This window comes from Podarcis bocagei, assembly GCF_964188305.1.
Source record: "Podarcis bocagei genome assembly, chromosome: 4".
Taxonomy (NCBI): domain Eukaryota; kingdom Metazoa; phylum Chordata; class Lepidosauria; order Squamata; family Lacertidae; genus Podarcis; species Podarcis bocagei.
Window position 1 is genome coordinate 64,170,325 of NC_138128.1, and position 19,351 is coordinate 64,189,675.

Below are 19,351 nucleotides of genomic sequence, written 5' to 3' on the forward strand. Positions count from 1 at the left end.
TACATTACAACTGTGAAATCTTGGCATAAAGCCCTGCTTTGTGACCTTCATTATTTTCTCACAAATATAGTCCATTGTAACATTGCTGAAGTTAATTTGATCAACATTGGGACATTTAACTTTTATGTCCAGTCAAAGGAGCTGTTTCATGCTCATTTTGAGTATTCAAAAGAAATGATTGCCAGAAAAATAATGTTACTATTAACAATTCAAAGCAATTAGTTTCCCAGGGTGAGGAGATGTGAGGCATAGGCTCCACACAGCAATTCTTTGTCATTTTATGGATGCTCATCAGTCAACTGTCACATCTTCTCAAAGGCCCCTCCGATCTAAATGTTTCTCCTTGGGCTTTTCCCAGAACTTGCAGCTGAATGAGAGGAAGAAAAGCCACTTCGTTTCTAGGCAGAGGCAAACCTTGTGTTAAAGATCTGGGTCATTTGAGCAATTGGAGGGCCTTGAGTGTTTGTAAATACTCCTTTATTCTTGTTATTTATATTGCTGTTGTTGTTATTATTATTATTATTTAAAGCAGGGAAACTGTAACGTGAGCAGTCTCTCTTGGCAGAGATTTAAATAAGTAGCCAGATATATTTTAGCTTCTAGCCAAAGACACAGTGCATGTTTACTCAGGTGCAAGTCCCACAGTGTTCAGTGGGACTTGCTACTTAGCAAATGTGGTTGCATCCTGGATCTGCAGATATCACTACAATTTTAAAGGGTTTCCCCCTAGCACATCAAGTAGGATGACAACTTTTAATCAAATTCATTGGGCCATCTCAGCTTTTATCTTCTTTGCTTTCCTCCTGCTCCTTTATTTTTATAAGGGTCTAAAATAGGTATATTTGTACCTTATCCCTCAAATAAGGGATTGCTGCCTAGGTATCTTCTTACATTCTGTTTTGTCATCAATGCCTGATGATGTTTGTGTCGTCGTCCCCTCTCTCTCTCTCTCTCTCTGTGTGTGTGTGTGTTTTCTGTCTTTTGCTAGTTCATCTTTATAGGTGCCTGACACCACTGGGCAGAAAGTCATGAATGTTTGTTATTCAGATAGCACAGACAAACAGAACACAATCCACACACTGGTTTTGTACACTCTGCAAATAGTGCAGTGCATAGAGAAATGCAATCCTAGGCCATGGTTTGAAGAATCGTGTGGTTAGCTCCCTGTACCCACCATAGCCAGTTTGTAATGTTGAGGGGGGGGCGGGCAGAGAGAGAGAAATAGCACTGGCCATTAGTAGCTGCCACTCCCTGGGCATTCGTTCTTCTTGTATTTAGGTTAGAAACAGGGGGCCGCCCTGGGTGTTACCACTGAGGGGGTGACAAAATGCTGCGCAGCACTCACTGTGCGGCCTGCAGCACACCGAGCCACACGTCTCTCCTGGGAGAGACGTGGTGTCTTGGGCGCACGCAGGCTCCGCGCTGCCCAAACAGTCCGTCCACTGCCTCCCCCCCAGTTGTAAGGCGGCTGAGTGGGAGGAGGCAGGCAGGCTCCGGAGGCCCCGCGGTGCGCCCCACCCCATGGGCGGCTCGCCCCAAGCGCCTAAGTGGCTTCCTTTGCCGCTGGTTAGAAAGCAAGGATAGTTGTTGCATATTACAATCTCCATGTAAGAAAATGTGAAGCACCAGGCAGTTAATCGAGGGTGTGATTATCATCCTATTGCTGAACTTATTTGATTTCTTCTTCTTGAACTTGGCATGAGGTATATAACACTGAGATAAATACTCAACAATTATGCTTCATGGAGTTTTGAATAGTAACTAACTGGCCAAAAAAACCCCCACCCCATAGTTTTACCCTGCTTATCCAGTTACTCCCACCAGAGCTGTTAATTTGGATCCACAGGACAGTCTTAGCACAAAGATTTAGACTTATGAGTCATAGGATCATTCTTATGAATGAACCGCTTCCCTACAAATCTTCGAAGTGCGCATGTTGGATCCATGCTAATATGTGAATCGGGGCATAATTATCTTCAGATTCCACATGAATACAATACCAAAATATGTGTTTTAGGATAAGTTTAGAAATACCAACATTGATGTAAAATTTGTATTGAATTACAAATCTTTGTACAGTTTCTTTAAATAAATAAACCACAGATGGATGCAAAAATGGGACAGAGTGGACATATTATCTGTTCTAACTAAAAGCATTCTTTCTCGAATGAAAACAGTTCTCACTTACAGCAGCATTGCCCATTTCAGTAGGAGTAGAGTTGTGTTTTATTGTAGCAGAATTGACAAGTGCTTATATCATTATACATATCTAACATTGCATTAGGTGAATGTCAGTGTCAGATAAGATCATGGTTTTGTCAATAGAAGGGAAATATCGTTCCAACTAAAGTGAGCCAGTTTTCGAGCTCTAAAAATTGATTTTTATAGCTCTTCTTGTAATCCTTTCCCTGAATTACATATATATTATTGATGTGGTCTTTCTTGCCATCTTAATATCTGCTGACATGGTAATTAATTAAAAAAAATAGCTTTTTTGTTGTTGTTCCTGTGGCACTATATTGAAATTAAAAGTGAACTCGCATATTAGTTAAACGGTGCTGGCAAATGCCCTGAGTATTAAGATGATTACCTAAGCCTCTTGACAACACCTTTCATCTTGTTGTTTGCTATTTGACCTTTTGAAATGGTTTTTTGTATTATTAATAGGTTTTGGTTATTATATTTTTTTTCTAAAAAAGCAAGAGGTTCAAGAATATGATAAAGTTGAGCTTTTTAATGTCAGTGTTACAACATTTCAGACGTGTCAGTGAAAGCACTTTCATTAGGCCTTTTTCATTTGCTCTTAGATTGTCATCAATTATGTTTCCCCTTTAAGGAAGGATTGTTGCTAGACAGTCCTTTCTAGATGTGTTCTGCAGGCCATAGTCGCAAGTAGAATTGTTCAGAAGTACAGGGCAAGGTTCTTCTAAGAAATTCCAAGAACTATAGAACGTGAGAAGAGCCCTGGTAGGACAGGCCAAAAATTACCTAATCCAGAACCCTGTTCTTTCTCACAGTGACAAACCAAATTTTTACTGCTGTTACCAACAAGTGGTCTACCAGGGTTAGGCATGCCATGATGACTAGTAACCAATGAAAGCGTTACCCTCCATGATCTTGTCTAATACCCTTTTAAAACCATGCCTGCTGTGCAAAGAAGTACACCGTATTTTTTGCTCTATAGGACGCACCAGACGATAAGACGCACCTAGTTTTGGGGAGAGGAAAACAAGAAAAAAATATTCTGAATCCCAGAAGCCAGAACAGCAAAACAGCAAGAGGGATCTGGCTTCTGGGATAGTCACTGAAGCCTCTTCCGGGCAGCGGGATGAAGGCTCCCCCTGCCCAGAAGAGGCTGTGCACGGGTAAGCTGTCCTCTGTCCCTTCCCCCATCTCCCGCAAGAGCCGCGCGCTCTTTAAAGGGAGGCTCTTGGGGGCTTTTCTGGAAGGTGGGGCAGGAGCCGTGCAAAGCCTCCACAGGGCATGGGGAGCCTTCATCCCCGTGCCCTGCGGAGGCTTTGCAGGGCTATCCAAAAGCCAGAATAGCTAGAGGGAGCGCTGCGCAGTTCTAGCTTTGTGCGAAGCCTCCGCAGGGCAGCGGGATGAAGGCACCCTGTTCTGGCTTAGCCACGCAGCCTGCATTCTCTCCATAAGACGCACACACATTTTCCCTTACTTTTTAGGAGGGAAAAAGTGTGTCTTATAGAGCGAAAAATACGGTACTTCCTTCCATCTACAGACGTGGTAATCTGCCTTACACTGAGACAGGCCATTGGTCCTTGTAGCTCGGTAATGTCTACTCTGTTCCGCAGAAGCTCTTCGGGGTTTCAAAGACACACTCTTATCACTGAACTAGGGCCGGTACCTGTGGTTCTTTACTTCCAGGCCCTTATTTATTGCTACTCATCTGCCTTTCTCTCTAGAGTAGTGCTGTGCCGAAACCTGTCCTCCAACCTTCTGTCACTGTGAAAAAGGCACCCATCTTTCTGCCGAGAGAGAGAGGGGGGGGTGACTTTTGATGGGTGAGAGTTGGGTTTACATTGTCATTGCAAGGTGGCTGAGGTGAATGTGGCCCATGTGTGGTTTTGTTTATTCCATTAAATGTTTCTCGTGCTCTGCAGCCTCCTCAGCTGCCTGCTTTCCTGATCCAAACTTACCTCATGATGTCTTCTACCAGAATCTTCAACAGGAGGCCATGGAGACTAGATACTGAGCTCCTGAGATTGGTGCCCTCAACCATTTTGGGTGGTATGCTAGTTACATGCCCCATCAGCATAAAGGAGTCTGCTTGTCAAACAGACATTTTCACCCTCTTTTCACACTGTGTGCCCTCCTCAAATCTGCTCCAGAGGGTTGGGGAAACCCCTAGAACGAAATTTAAGGGGGTGCACGGGCAGAGGAGAGAGGGATAGCATTGCTTTGCGCAAACAGAAATATTTGTGCTGATGGAACATTTGTGTAGAACTACGCAGGATACAACGCTTTGTCGCTGAGGGAAGTCCTTTTTTTACCTTAAAAATATGCACAGTGATTTCTTTAAAAGTAAAAAATAAAAAAGACAGTTGTCTGGCATATGGTAGGCACCCTCCCCATTTTCCCATGCTTACAGGAAAGCCCAGCAGAGGATTTTTCAAGAAATACAAGCACCCAGGAAGGCTGCAGAGTAACTGGATAGATGGTTTGTAGACTGAAAGACAGGACACTCACAAGCATTCATTTGATTACCATGAAAGTAAGGCAGCCCTGCATCCCCCCCCCCCATGAGAATTTCACTTAAATGTTATCTCATTATTTTTGGATAATATTTATTTTCTCATAAACATATGGGGAACAGGTACTTTAGACCAGGCACATTACAGATCTATCAGTAAAACCATCAGTATGGAGCACTGTTTTGAAACATTTGCCATTCCACATGCCTTCACTGCGTCTTGGCAAAGGGGCCAAGGACTGAGCCAAACACTCCCCCTGGGGGAAGAGAGCTCCCTAGCTGTCCCATCACAACAGAGGAAGCTCAGCCCTTGTGGTGGGCACTTAGAAGAGGGTTTTTCAAGAGTGTGAGTTCATGCATGGTGATAAATTCCTGGAAGCATTTAATCATCTTAGTTGTCCTTATATTCAGCAATATAAGTCTAGTGTCTCTTAATCCAAACATTCTCTTTCCTTTGGAGCTGAAAAACGCTTCCTATCTATACTTTCTATAAAGAGCAAATAAAAAATCCAACATCCTCTATCCGATAACCTTTCTGTGACCTTCATTCTGGAACCACATTGAGATCCCTTTCTTGTCATTTCGAAAAGGGGGGGTTGGATTTAGCATCCTTCATGTATGCAAACACTCCTATTGTCTCTACTTATCTCAACTGCTTTCTAAACCTTTCAGGGAGGATACATAATGTGAAAAGAATTGTTTAGGCTTGCATGTTGAGACCTACTGCAGCTTTATTCTTTTACTAGATTCAAATTGAAATAGACTCTGGCTTCAAAGTTTAGATTAACTTGAAAGTAGGACAAGTCGTTTAAGCAACAACAAAAATACCACCAAACACTAACACCAAAGTGATACAATTAGTTGGTCACATTGTTTGGCCTCTTGTCAAAGCTACAGTATTTCTTGTCTTAAAAGCATTTATTTCATTATTTTTAATGTTAAATAATTGCCATGCTCTTCTATAAAAGCAACTTTATAGATGTCATGGTACGTTTTTGTGTCAGCTGCCTTAGTAGATTTAATATGCAGTATGGGACTTTCAGAGCATTACAAAGCTTCCCTTTAAATATGTTTTGAAAAGAGTTTAAACTCTTCTCTGCGTCGCTGCTGAGTTAGCAATGGCTTTGTGTGCTTGAATTTCATACTAAATATTTGCTCATTATTATTATTTCCGTGTGTGTGTGTGTGTGTGTGTGTGTGTGTATTCCTCTTTCATTGTTAACATCAAATTACCCTCCAATGCTGCTTAATGTCACTGCCTTCATTGGTACACAAAGCACACCCATGGTGGGAATTGCCAGCTCTCGGAAAAGTAGACATATAAACATGAGAGTAGATAAAATATTAATCTTTAGCCTCCCAAGTTTTCCATACAATTTCCATGTCTGTGTGAATTAAATAATGTTGACCTCCAAATTGTTTCTTCCCTAGATATGTGACAATGCTGCTTCTTTCTTTTTTCTCCTTCCATTCATCCTGTTTGGCCTGAGGTTGGGATTTTTGTTTTGTTTTGTTATTCATTTAAAAAAAAAAAAAGAGTGAGAGAAGAACCCCCTTTTCATTGGTGTCAAGCTAGGATGAATCGGCCAGGGGAAGCATGTTTATAGACTGTGTGAAGAACTTTGTCTTTGTGTGGGAATGTTGGTGACACTGTTACTGCTTGCCTGAATGAACTGCGATGACGTGGGTAATAAGGTATCCTGCTGAGAGGCACAGCAGGCCCTTCCCAGACCTCCCACTTAATGCCATTCAGCTCCAGCCCAGTGTAGCTAATTTTTCCCATTCCCTCAATTCTTTTGGCCCCCTTACAAACAGAAAAGTCAACTTTTCACACCGAAGGCGAGATAAGTGCTTTAGGAAATAATCTTGTAAACAGAATGTTACCTTCTGACCTGCAGCTGATACCTTGACTCGGGACAAAACCCACTAGCCTATTGCATTAGACATGGCTATTAAAGGAATAATGCAGCTGATCCTCCTTTCAAAGTGCGCTGAGAAATGGTTTAGCCAGATCACTGTGCCTCTTGTCACACTGAATCATGTTCAGCAGCTCCTCAACACACACACACACACAGAGCTGATACGCAACTGCTTCCTTCTTCCATCACCCCTCCCCAAAATCCTGTCCATCTCGGTTGCAGTATCTGAGGGAATAAGTGGTGAAAGCCAGCTGCATCTCTCCTTGTCTTATTATTCCCTTGGAACGCTGAAATGAACTTGAGGGCATAAAATACATATTGCGGAAGCCAGACAAAATCCTATGGACCTTAAACCACCTTGCTGCAAATTTTGAGTGGCATTTATGGAATAAAGTTTAATTACTTTCAAGGTTACATTTCACTTTTTTTGCATATGAAGAAATAGGTAGGCAAGCCTTTAATGTATTGAAAATTAGTCAGAAAAGTTGTACTAAATTAATACGGTAAGTCAGACCTCAGTCCTAAATGTATTCATTAGGGAGTAATGCACTGAGATTTACTTCTATGTAAACATGCATTGGCTTGTGGTATAAGTAGGGGCGAATCTGTAAATTTAGTTTTCTATCAGTTTTCCAGTGTTAATTTCAGTTCAGCACATTTTCTACACTGGTTTGTGATTTATGTTTTCAAAAGTCCTCCTTAAAAAATCATTAGCATTTTAGCACACATTTCTCCTAATAGACACTTTTTTGCATGCCGTTTTGCCTGATACACAGAATTTTGAAATCATTTCTTCCCCCCCTTATGTTAGATGCATACTTCCCATATATATGCATTTTTGTACCCATATCTGATACTAAAACTTCCATAAAAATCAAAGAAATGCAAATTTTGAAGGATAGCTGTGCTTTAATTCATGTATTGCTTCTGGAAGTGTGAATTAGGAAGGCTTGCATTTTTCTGAACTGAAATGTCTTCCCATCCCCCAGCTTGTCAGTACTGAAGGCAAAATAGTAAAATGCTGCCTGTCTAAAGTTGCTGCATCTTCTTTCTTACTTCTTCTTTTAAATAACTAGATTCCTCTGACATTTTATAATAATAATAATAATAATAATAATATTAATAATAATAATAACAATAACCTTTCTGAAAGGGTTTGAACTCCCAAACGCCAATTATTTGCTTAGAGAGGTTTTTGTTGTTGTTAAAGAAAGCCCTAAAGTATCAATTATTAATGTAAAACTTTAATCACTTAAAACACCAGGAAAAATATTGGAACAATAGTAGCCATCTCTCCCCACCCCTGAAAAAAAATCTCTACCACACCTTCTTTCCATTCATTCATTCATTCATTGTTGTTGTTCTGCAGAATGTATTCAGACATGTACCAGCTCTAAACAGAAACATACACAAATCCTGATATGATTCTGTTTTGCCTTTCTTCTGTAGCCTTGGTGAATTGTTTCTAGGTAACTTGACAAACCTGAAGGCGTATCAGACTTGAGTGAATGTGCGACTGCGATAGTGGGTCTTAATAATATTTTTTTTTAAAGATAAGACTTTGAAAAGTAAGATTATGAATTCAACCCCAAAGCAGTGATTGATGACCCTGTGCATATTCTTCCCACTTGAACAAAGCAGTTCATCGTATGGGCTGCAAGTAAGTCCTGAAAACTGGAATTCCATTGGAAACTAGCCTCTGCTTTCATTAAGTGCCACAATGAGAGTGCTAAAATGTGGGCCACAGAGGTACGGTTTCTTTAGCCCACTCTGGTATGAAGCTTCTGGATGGCCACTGTCTCCTTACCACAAGGTGTAGTAATGGCTACCAACTTGGACAGCTTTCAGTGGGGATTAGATCCATTCATGGAAGATATGGCTGCCAATGGCTGGTGTCTGTATCAAAGGACATATGCTTCTGAATGCCAGATGTTGGAGAGCATAAGTGGGAAGACTGCTCTTGCAGTTATGTCTTGCTCGCAGGCGTCTAGTTGGCCACTGTGATAACAGGTAAAGGTAAAGGGACTCCTGACCATTAGGTCCAGTCGTGACCGACTCTGGGGTTGCGGCGCTCATCTCGCTTTATTGGCCGAGGGAGCTGGCGTACAGCTTCCGGGTCATGTGGCCAGCATGACTAAGCCGCTTCTGGTGAACCAGAGCAACGCACGGAAATGCCGTTTACCTTCCCGCCGGAGCGGTACCTATTTATCTACTTGCACTTTGACATGCTTTCGAACTGCTAGGTTGGCAGGAACAGGGACCGAGCAACGGGAGCTCACCCCGTCATGGGGATTCGAACTGCCGACCTTCTGATCAGCAAGTCCTAGGCTCTGTGGTTTAACCCACAGCGCCACCCGCGTCCCTCCATGATAACAGGATGCTGGCCTAAATGATCCTTTGGTCTGGGCACTCTTTGTATGTTCTTATGTTCCTCCTAATCCTCCTCAATGGGATGCTGAGATTAATTTGAGATAACGCCGACCTAATCACCTTGGAGGAAGCATGGGATTCCAGTGTAATGAATGCAGTGTTCAGTTTTAAGTAGAAATTATGCATATCTGTGTTTAAAGGGCTTATTGATTTGTTCCATTTAGAGTAATGATTTAGAAATTCTTCCATTTCTTTACCGGCAACATCAGCATAATCTCCTTTTCAAGCGCGCTTTATGATGTCTCATCCGTTGAGATAAATTTGAAAGGTTCCCTTCCCCCCTCTTCCCTGTGCCTTGAAAGTACTGTATTCATTATTATCCTTTTCCAGCGCTTACTTTCAAGCGGGAAAGCGGGTATCAAGGGATTGCAGGACTGCACTTTTCCCCTTGCCCCCTATTGTTGCAGTGCTTGCATTTTCACTTCTGCAGCGGGGAGACTGCTGTATTCATGGAGTTCCCTGAGTGATTTAGAACCCGGGAAGATCAGCATTCTACCTCACACAAGAAGACTACATGAGCAAATGAAACTCCCTGTTGCAAAAGCGACCACGTGTTAGTTGCCTACACAAGCTTTTAGTGATACTGAAAGCGCAGCCCCTTGCTACTCATTTCCCCTCTTTACAGGTAATAACTGAGGAGGCCCTTGTCATGAAATGAACATCATCAGTGCATTGTGACTCTGAAATTCCATTTATGTCCATGTTAGTATAAATAATGGAATAAACTGGTCAGCTGCCTACAACCTCTTAACATTTGCGTGCCCTTCACTTCAGCTTTCATTCAAATTTTTCTTTTTTAGAAAAGCAAGTCTTGGAGTTGTGGAGGGAAATTTGTGGATGGGGCATAGTATGGGAGACTGTCTCTCAGTTATGCTGAGCTCAGGCAGTACTTGTAATTTACTGAGGGTCAAAGTCAGGAATTCATATTGCAGTTTTATGGCTCATAAGTTAGTCAGTTTTGAGTATGGATTTTTATATTTGCTACAGCCGTTGCTGCAAATATTGAACTGAGTAAGAGTACTTAATGTGGCATGTGAATCATTGTTGAACAAGAAGTAAAGGCACCATCACAGATCTAACAACAGCAAGCAAGTGGATCATAATTGTGATAGATGGTTGCTTTCTGAACTGCCCCCACCCCCGCCGGAATATTCACCTATGGAAACACTTCACAAAGCATATGTTGGATGTGACGGATACATTTAAAAACATGGAATGTTAAGACTAAACTGCAGAATTACACTTTTTCTGGCTGTGGGCTGATTCAGGCATAATGCCAAACCCTTGAGTTGGTTCCACATCAACAAGGCCAGAAGTACCCTCAGGCTCAACCACTTCTCCATTCTTCTTCCCCTCATGATCCACTGTTTCTGGCTTCCCTTCCTGCTTTAAAGCAAACCACTGTTTCTCATTTCACTCAAGCAAGCAAGCTGTGATTTGCACGTCACCTAATCAGCCAGGTTTATAAGCGGCATAGTTTTTCCTCAATTCAAGAACAAAGGGAGGAAACTGAGGCAATATGGAGAGAAGGAGGGGATGGAAGCATAGCAAGGTACTATGGACATGGGAGTCTTCAAGCTTGTTCACAAACCATAGTTTGGTGTGTTGCAGCTGAAACAGCCCAATGACATTTCCTAATAGTGATTTTTGACTATTCTTCCTGCATGTTCAGTTAAAATGTTAATAGTCATTGTTCCCTGGAGGGCATTAGGTCACTCAGTCTGATTGCTGATGTCACAAGTAACTCAAATATAGTAGCATTACATATAAAGGATGTGTACACTTGTAAAGAAATCTATGACCTGGAGCATGAAAAGCAGATGGAGAGTATATGGGTAAAAATTGTAGGAGAAAGGAACAACAGTGACATTATTATGGGTGTCTGCTATAGACCGCCAAGTCAGACGGAAGACTTGGATGATGCCTTACTAGAGCAGATTACCAAACTTTCAAAAAGGAGAGAAATAATCCTGGGGGACTTCAACTTCCCTGGTATCTGTTGGGACTCAAACTCTGCCAAGAGTGTAAGGTCTGACAAATTCCTGCATTGCTGACAATTTCATTTCCCGGAAGATGGAAGAACCAATAAGGGGATCATCTATCTTGGACCTGATCCACACCAATAGGGAGGAACTGATTGATGAAGTGGAAGTGCTTGGAAACTTGGGAGGAAGTGATCATGTTCTCCTGGGTTTCAGGATACAGAAGCAAAGGAAGCTGCCTTATATTCAGCATGGGTTCAGCAGCATTATCTATTCTGCCTAGCAGTTGTACCAGCCCAAAGAGATGGAGCAGCAGATGGTGGCCTTATTGTAGTTGTGGGCTCCTTTAACGTGATCGGTTGTGGTAGCGTCATCGGATTGGGTTGTAAGTCTTGCAGATAAATTACAGTATTTTTGGTAATGCAATGGGGACATCAGATAAGAACTATGTGAAATAGAATCAGATCCTCCCACTGTGAAACATTAAATTAATGCTGGTGACATGACTTGGCTGCTTCCTTTTTTACACCATTGAAATTTATCACTCCATTGGGTGATTAATTGCAACCTTTTATAGGAAATTTTGATTCATGGCATGTTCAAAAGGAAATTGTAATGCAGGATTACAATGAAGCAACTTCTAAAGCTCTCCTGGTCAGTTGGGGAGGGGAACACCCTCCTGAATATATTTGATATTTGATGAGCTGTCGAGATTTATAGTTGTTAACTGCTAAAACCTAAAGGAGTACATGCTCTTCATATGCTGCTTCTTCAAACCCATTCATCTCTCTGAGATCACTCGAAGCAAGGCTGCAGATCGAGTTAGTCTGGCAGCATATTCTGATGCCCCACCATCTAGAAAATTGCTTAACACAAATTATTTTGCTAAGCAGTAGGCCAGTTCGATGTATTTATTTCATGCCTTCAGGATTTCCTGTTTTTTGCAACAGGTAGTTTTCCCGGGAGCAAAACTATTCCTATAGTCTTTGTTTAACTTAGTCTTAAAGTATCAAAACTGTCATAGAAACCATATTTCCCATCACTCCAAAGCTATAGCATCATAATATTTTTGACCTCAAAAAATCTCATAAATCTCTTTTCAAATTTGCCTACTTCAATCTGAGGTTCATTCCTAAGAAATATACTGGGGGGGGGTAATACTAATTATACTAGTAGTAATATTGCTACTACTACTACTAATAGTAGTAGTAGCAGTAGTATAGCATGGATGGAACTCTGAACAGGAGCACTTGACACTGCAACATTTTGTGACAGCCTACACTTCCAAATTTCTTCACAATAATGAACTTCAATCAGCACCTGCAAGAAGCTGGTTTATTTATTATCAGCTGTTTGCCTTGCCTGATACAGTCGGTGCTTCTACAATGATACCTCTGGTTACAAACGCTTCTGGTTATGAACGCTTCAGTTTACAATCTCCGCTAACCTGGAAGTAGCTGCTCCTGGTTGTGAACTTTGCCCTGGGATGTGAACGGAAATTGCGCACAAGAGGCTCCATTAGCGAAAGCACGCCTCAGGATAAGAACAGTTTAAGCTTAGGAACGGACCTCCGGAACGAATTAAGTTCATAACCAGAGGTACCATTGTATTTTTGATAGGAGGGCTGAGGCTAAGTGACGAAAGACACTGTCCACATCATTGGCTAGCCTTTACACTTTTTGTTGCCTAATCTAGCAACAAAAAAGGTAAACTCATCTGGTCGCATGTAGACACACATCCAAATATGAGCACCTGTTCATCAATGTTTTCTTTAAGTGGCAGAGAAGCTCCTCCAGGTTGGCTCCAGGCATCCTAGATCAAGGGTGTGCAGAAGCTAGATCTGGCTGTATTGGTAGATCACTGGCTGAATTTCAGTAGATCAACAAGGATTTCTGATTCTGGATTGTTTGAACAATATCAACAATGGAATGACATGCACCCAACCACCACCCTAAATTAAATAATGCTAAAATGAAGAAAGCTTGGTGTGGCCAGGAGTGGGTTTTTGGTTGGATCCCACCGAGTGGATCCCACAATCGTCAAGTCTTCCTCTCCCTGTCAGTCTACCTTAGTTCGTCTAAGGAACTTTTGTGCTTGCCCAGCGCCACCTTGCAGACCCTCATCCCACCAGGGCCTTGGCAGGGTTTCAGTGACAGAACCATGACCATGCACATGTAATCTCTTTGTAGTTACAATTCTGGGTATTGTTTTTAAAGTGAAGGTACTTTACAGATTCCTTTCTTTCACATACAGCTGAGCAAACTGCATTTAATTCTTTTCCCCCCTATTGTGCTTTTTCAGAATTATAGATCAGCGGTTTGAGAGAGTTTCATATTTTGTCTTTGGAGATTTCAACTTTCGACTGGATGCAAAGTCAGTGGTAGAGGTAGGATCTCCTTTTCTTCTTTACATCTGGACCCCATTGAAAATTCTTCAGGTTTTTTTTAAAAAAATGCTTAAGAAAGTTAACTGGCTTTTAGGCTTTCAGAAAAATGCTCACTAGACCAAGCTGGTCACAGCCATCAAAAATATTCCATCTGTTGCAACGCTACCAGTCCTTCCATTAAGTCCAGCATAGATGTTCTGGGTAGTGAATTTGCTGCCACTCAGCCAGGGCTCCAAAGACCACAGCATTCTGGCACAGCTCTGGAGATTGGGGATAACTATAATTGGGTCAGAACTGGACTGTGTGTAGTTTGATATCAATACATTAGTCGGCTAGTGAATCTGTGGCTGAGGTGGGATTTGAACTAAAGACCTTTCAGGTTCACAGTTCACATTTTCCTTAATATTGACATTCCTGAATTTACCATTTCCCACACAGAGTAGTTTCCACACAGCTTTCCCCCAAATTTCATTCCACAGAAATGTCAGCTCATATTTTCAGTTTCAAATGGGTGTATTTGTTTTAAAAAGAACAAACCTCTCATCCCTTCCTTTTTTCCCTCCCTGTGATAAATCATAGACAGCTTGAGAATCGCACAACAAATTTCCTATAATAGGAAATCCTCCTAATAACCTTCTCTAATCCTGATGTGGCTATTTTCATTTCCAGAGTGCTTTATGAACATTAATTAATGTTATGCTGCAACCATACATCTAAGGTTAGAGACAAAGAGTGCAACTTCTGCATGAATCAAACTTTTACACGTGTCAACGGTGCCAAGCTATAGAAGAATAATTGCACACCCTTTGCAATGTCTTAATAAAAGCACCTGCATTGTGATCATGTAACTTAACTCTGTGAGCAGTGTTAACTTTGTTTATAGAGAGCTTCCAGAAGGAAGGGTCCTTAAAGTTTCCTGGGAATCCAAATGGGGAGGATTCAATGAACTCACTTGCCAGGAACAAGTATCCCTTCGCAGTCTGGCAGGTGACTGCGCTTCTAGGAAAGCCACTCCACCTTTCCTCTCTCCCCACCCCTTTTATTTGTGGAAGAAAGGAGTGATGGTATCACTTGTACATGCTGCTGGCATATGTTCACACAATCCAAATGGGAAGGGAGAGAAAGAAAGAAAGAAAGCAAGCAAGCAAGAAAGAGAGAGCCTGCCTGTAGGAAGCCAAGCCCAGAATTTCCCCCTGTACCTAGGACTTTATCCATGAATGCATATAGTTAAATGCCATGAGTTACTTACTGTGCGGGGGGAAATACAAATGATTTACCTCTAACTACAAAACAAGAGGCATGAAACATGTGCACAGAGGGGGATTTTCCTATGATGACTTCTTTACCTGCAGAAGTCTTCCCTGGGAAGGGGGAGGTATGCATGGAAACACTATGATGCCAGGATGTGCATAGATAGCTCTTTGCCCTCTTCACTTTTAAGCACACGTGTGTTCCTTTTAGTGCATTAATAGGGCTGCCATGACGATTGTAACATGGCTAAACCAGATTTCATTGGGGCAAAGGTGATGTTGAAGGACCTGATGGAGCCACTATAACTATAACCCTAACCCTACCTGTAGGCTTATTCATACATTGCACTGAATACAAGTGCAAGGCATCTCTACACATGTTCAGGTGTTAGTTGGTGTGAAAAAGTGTACACTGGTTGATTTATACAGCTGAACTGTTGTGTACAAAGATTGTTAAAGTAATGTGAGTGTCCCCGTATGTTACCGATTTGACACTCAAGCCAACTGGCGAATGCTGCTTTGTCATAGTATCCAAGCTCTGAAGGTAACCTATAAATTAGCTCTTTCTTCTCTCGTGAATGTAAGTAGCTGTAAAAGACTTTTCCCCCTCCTTCACCTCTTTGTTCCACCCATTTGGAAATATTTCCTTGTGAAATGATTCTGCCAAACATTTAGGTAATACAAGAAGATCCAAGCGCCAAATTTGATGCATTGGACTATTAGATCTGCCTACCTAAACAGCAACACAAGGCAGTATATTTCCAAAGACATTCTCAGCAGGGCTACTGAAAGAGAAGATATATGGGTTGTTTCAAAAATAGATTTTCTTATGCTCATACAGAGTAACATAAATCAGCTGGCACCTTATTGGCCATATTAAATTGTAATTAAGAAGCAATAAATCATCATTCAGGGTTTTAGGTGCAAGAGGGAAAAGACTTCTCCAAAGCATTAGACAGACCGTTTTTGCTATGAAATTCTGTTCCACTATCCATGAGAGAGAGCCATAGGTGGTCAAGGAGACTGAGAAATGCACTTACAGGTCACAAAATGTGCCTTCTCAAACTGAAAATGAATCAAAAATTATAAAATGTGGAACTGGATCTTTGTCATGATGGTCTAGATAGAGCCTTGCACAATCACTGAGGTATGTGCAGAGCACATGTACACTGCAGTATCTCCATGAAGACAGCAAATGAATGTGTCTGCAGATCTGCCTCTTTGAAATAAATACAGCAACACTTGTGGATGAGTGTTCTGTACATGGGTCAAATGCAAATTGGGCATCCGAATCCATTCTAGAGGGCTGCAAAGACAAGAATGCATCCTTAGAAAGAACTATGTTCACCAGAAGAACTAAGTGCATTCTTATGTGATATGAAGGTTGGGTATCCTCAGGCCTGGAGGACAAATGTGGCCTCCAGACCCCTCTCTCTGGCCCCTGGGACTCTTGTCTCTCTCCAGGCCACATCCCTTTGCAGCTTCCTTGACTGTTTTTGTCTGGCTGGAATGAGCCCTTGAACTCCGACCAGGGTCTTGCTTAATTGGGGGGAGGGGATAGAAAGGATTGTGTGGACGTGCGTGGAAACTAACCTGTTGCGCAAAGTTAAACTTCACAATTGCTTCTCTCTCCACATTTTTTTCTGGCTCTGCTCACCACTGGCATGTGGCCCCTGGAAGCTTGTTCAATAGGGAATGTAGCCCTTGGGGTGAAAAAGTTTCTCATTCCTATGCTAAACAATTGGAAGAATACCTAGTCATCTCTGAATTATACTTGATTTGTGTATTGTAACATCATTAAGCTTTTTAGTGTTATATATACATATTACTATCAAACGATAGGAGATTTTAAGCAGCCAGGGAAAGGAAAAATTCAACTGTTTGTCCTATCAAGTCATTTGTAGCTGTTGCAGCTAACACTCAAGGCTAGAATTTTGCTAGAAGCCCACTCATGGGGTGCTAAGTATGTGATCATACCTGCTTGCTCTTTAGAAGGATAGCTTAAAGGGGTAGCTAGCCTATTCATTTGGAGGCTGCAGAGAGCAGGCAGGTAGCAGCAGTAGGACTGCTGCTAGCTCACAGGTGGATCCCACCTTTATCCTTCCCAGTGCACCTGAAGAACAACAGCCTGCTAAGGAGCCAGGAGGTTTGGCCAGCTAGCACCATGCACAAAGAGGAAGAGGAAGAGGAAGAGGAAGATCCATGGCGGTAGCTGTTCCCTAGGGGGAACCCTACTTATTTGGAGGCTGCTGTGGGCTGTGGATCAACAGCAGAAAACCAAATCCAGTGGAGCAACCCCAAAGCTCATCCTAAGCGATGGTTTGTGGATGGGCTTGTTCCTAGATCTGAGGTTAGAATGAGGGGAGAGGGGACTTAACTTGGCTTCCATAAGGAGACTGTGAAAGCCCTTTTCAAAAGTAGCATTTGATTAAAGAAATGTCTCCTGAACCAGCTGCAGTTCAGGTTTTACAATCTTTCAGCAGGGCTTTTTCCCATCTCACCTAACTCCCTGGCTTTCGCTCCCACTTCTTGTGCACCGTAGGAAACCGCTACAACCCAAATACATAAAATTGCATGGGGCAGGCATCTTTGTGGAGTGGGGTGTCAAATACCTACAACACAGCGAAAACAGTCTTTATTTTAAACATCTGTAAGCTGCAGCGCAGCACTCAAAGCAACATACAAAGTTTTGTCAAGGGTGAAACAGCAGTTTAAAAAGATATATCCACCTGTTGTTTTCTCACTGATGATTCCTGGCAAGGACTTGATGTAGCTCTAATTGACATGGGAATAATTTCTCTGGCAGCGGGGGGGGGGGCACCCTTTGTAATGCAAACATCTGCCAGATTGTTAGCTCTAGTGGCCAGTGTGTTGCTGTAGCAATAAGCCACCAAAGTTTAACTTGGAGCTAAAAGCTTTCTGGTAAATCACCAGTCTTCCCTAACTACATTAACAGACTAAAAGAATAAACATCACTTCATTGCTTTGCTACCCTGCACACCTAATCAATGGCTGGATCCTCTAGCCCACTGTTAATTGGTATCTACTCTGTCACAGTTCAGATAATGTAGATGGAGGTTTTAGCTCATTATTCTTTTAATCGTAGCTGCTCCAGCTGTGTTTGCACTAGTGGGGGCATAGCAGCTTTCCTTGTTTGTACCAGTTCCTGGATTAAGGGCAGAACCCTTAAGTATGCACTGCTGTGACGCAACCTCCATTTGTTTCTGCATCGTTTGAACACAAGTTGTACAGCGGCAGCAACATTTTTGGGCGGCGGCAGGGAAACACGACAGCTTCCCTAATTGGAATGGGTCTTTCAGAAGGCAGATACCCCAGGTCTCTTGTATGTTGCTTTTGCTGCAGCAAGACAGCTTCTCCACAAAACTTAAATGCTGATCCTAAGAGATGCAGACGACTCTCAACTTACACTAGGGTTAAGTTGCAGGGATCACACCTAAAGCCAAATTTGTGTGCAGTCAAAACATATTGAGTTCAATGGCCGGTAGGATTGCCAATGTCTTTTTTCCACCCAAGCAGCTTCAGCGCTGAATGCACACAAGTAAAATGTGCCTAAGTTTCAAGTTACCTATATATCACTTCTTACTTCTCAATAGCCCTTTCATTTAAACTTCAGATGAAGATCCTGAATCGAAATGCTGTCAGGTGGTGCTCAGTTGATAAGTGCTGTCCTAACAGTGGTTGTCCTAGTTTAGGAGCAGCCAGCATAGTTCCTTCCAGGTGTTTTAGACTACAATTCCCATCAGTCCCAGCCAGTATAGCTAGTGGTTGAGAATAATATGGGAGTTGTAGTCCACAACATGTGGAGGGGAACCATATTGGCTACTGCAGTGCTTGTATCTTGGGGAATACCTTGAATGCAATAGAGAACTTGAGCTCCTAGCTCTGCAACTTTTCCCATTTATTAAAGCTGAACTGCAGGTGCTAATTGGGAAGATCTGCATGTATCATTTATACTGCAGAAAGATTGTCAGCTGTTTCATAGGAAGCCAAATGAAAATAGATTCACCAACGCTGAGTGAATTAAATGTGCAACGTCTCTGTTTCAGCAGGCAAGTAGTTCTGTTCTGTCAATCACAGAGAGAAAGAGGACACAGCTTATCCCCACCTTCTTTCGTGCCTGTTAATAGACCACACAAAGTTTTTTTAAAAAAATTAATATTTTGGCTGATTAGAGTTCTGCATTTTATTGCTTCTTGCTGCGTTTCGTTAATCAGAACCCAGGGCCCAACCTGCAAACCTTTGCAGCTGTTTTCAAGATAGTTCCCTACAGTAAATTTGGCAGTGGAATTAGTCCCATAAATCATTCCTTTCCACCTTAATTCACATGAATGTATGGAAGTGTCAGTGGAAGGGTCACAACCCCTGTCTGTAAATTTGTAAGGCTGCCTACACATTGGTGTCCAGGGCTGACTGTCATTTTGTGCTTTTAACATGCAGAGGTGCCCTTTCCCCTGCGTTTGTTAGAGCAGCTGTCCTTGATTGATTTGCCTGGCATGAGGGTGGGGTTTGACCTATAGGGGGTTGGCCTTTCTTTCTATAGTGCTTCAGGCAATGAAGCAGGAAACAGCAACTTTTCCATGGAGTGGGCAGGTCTCTTCTCTTAGGAATTGCTAATCAGACTTTCTGCCATGGTCTTCCACTGTGGCCGAGAT

General features: G+C 42.1%; 1 protein-coding gene across 4 annotated transcripts in view; it reads left to right on the plus strand.

Annotated features, from left to right (window-relative positions):
• INPP5A (inositol polyphosphate-5-phosphatase A) overlaps positions 1-19,351 on the plus strand; it is a 231,494-nt gene that overhangs the window by 142,549 nt on the left and 69,594 nt on the right. For all 4 annotated transcript variants that reach the window (XM_081189505.1, XM_081189507.1, XM_081189506.1 and 1 more), the window contains exon 9: positions 13,344-13,428. In XM_081189505.1, the coding sequence (XP_081045631.1) occupies positions 13,344-13,428 (85 nt within the window). The remainder of the gene's footprint in view (positions 1-13,343; positions 13,429-19,351) is intronic.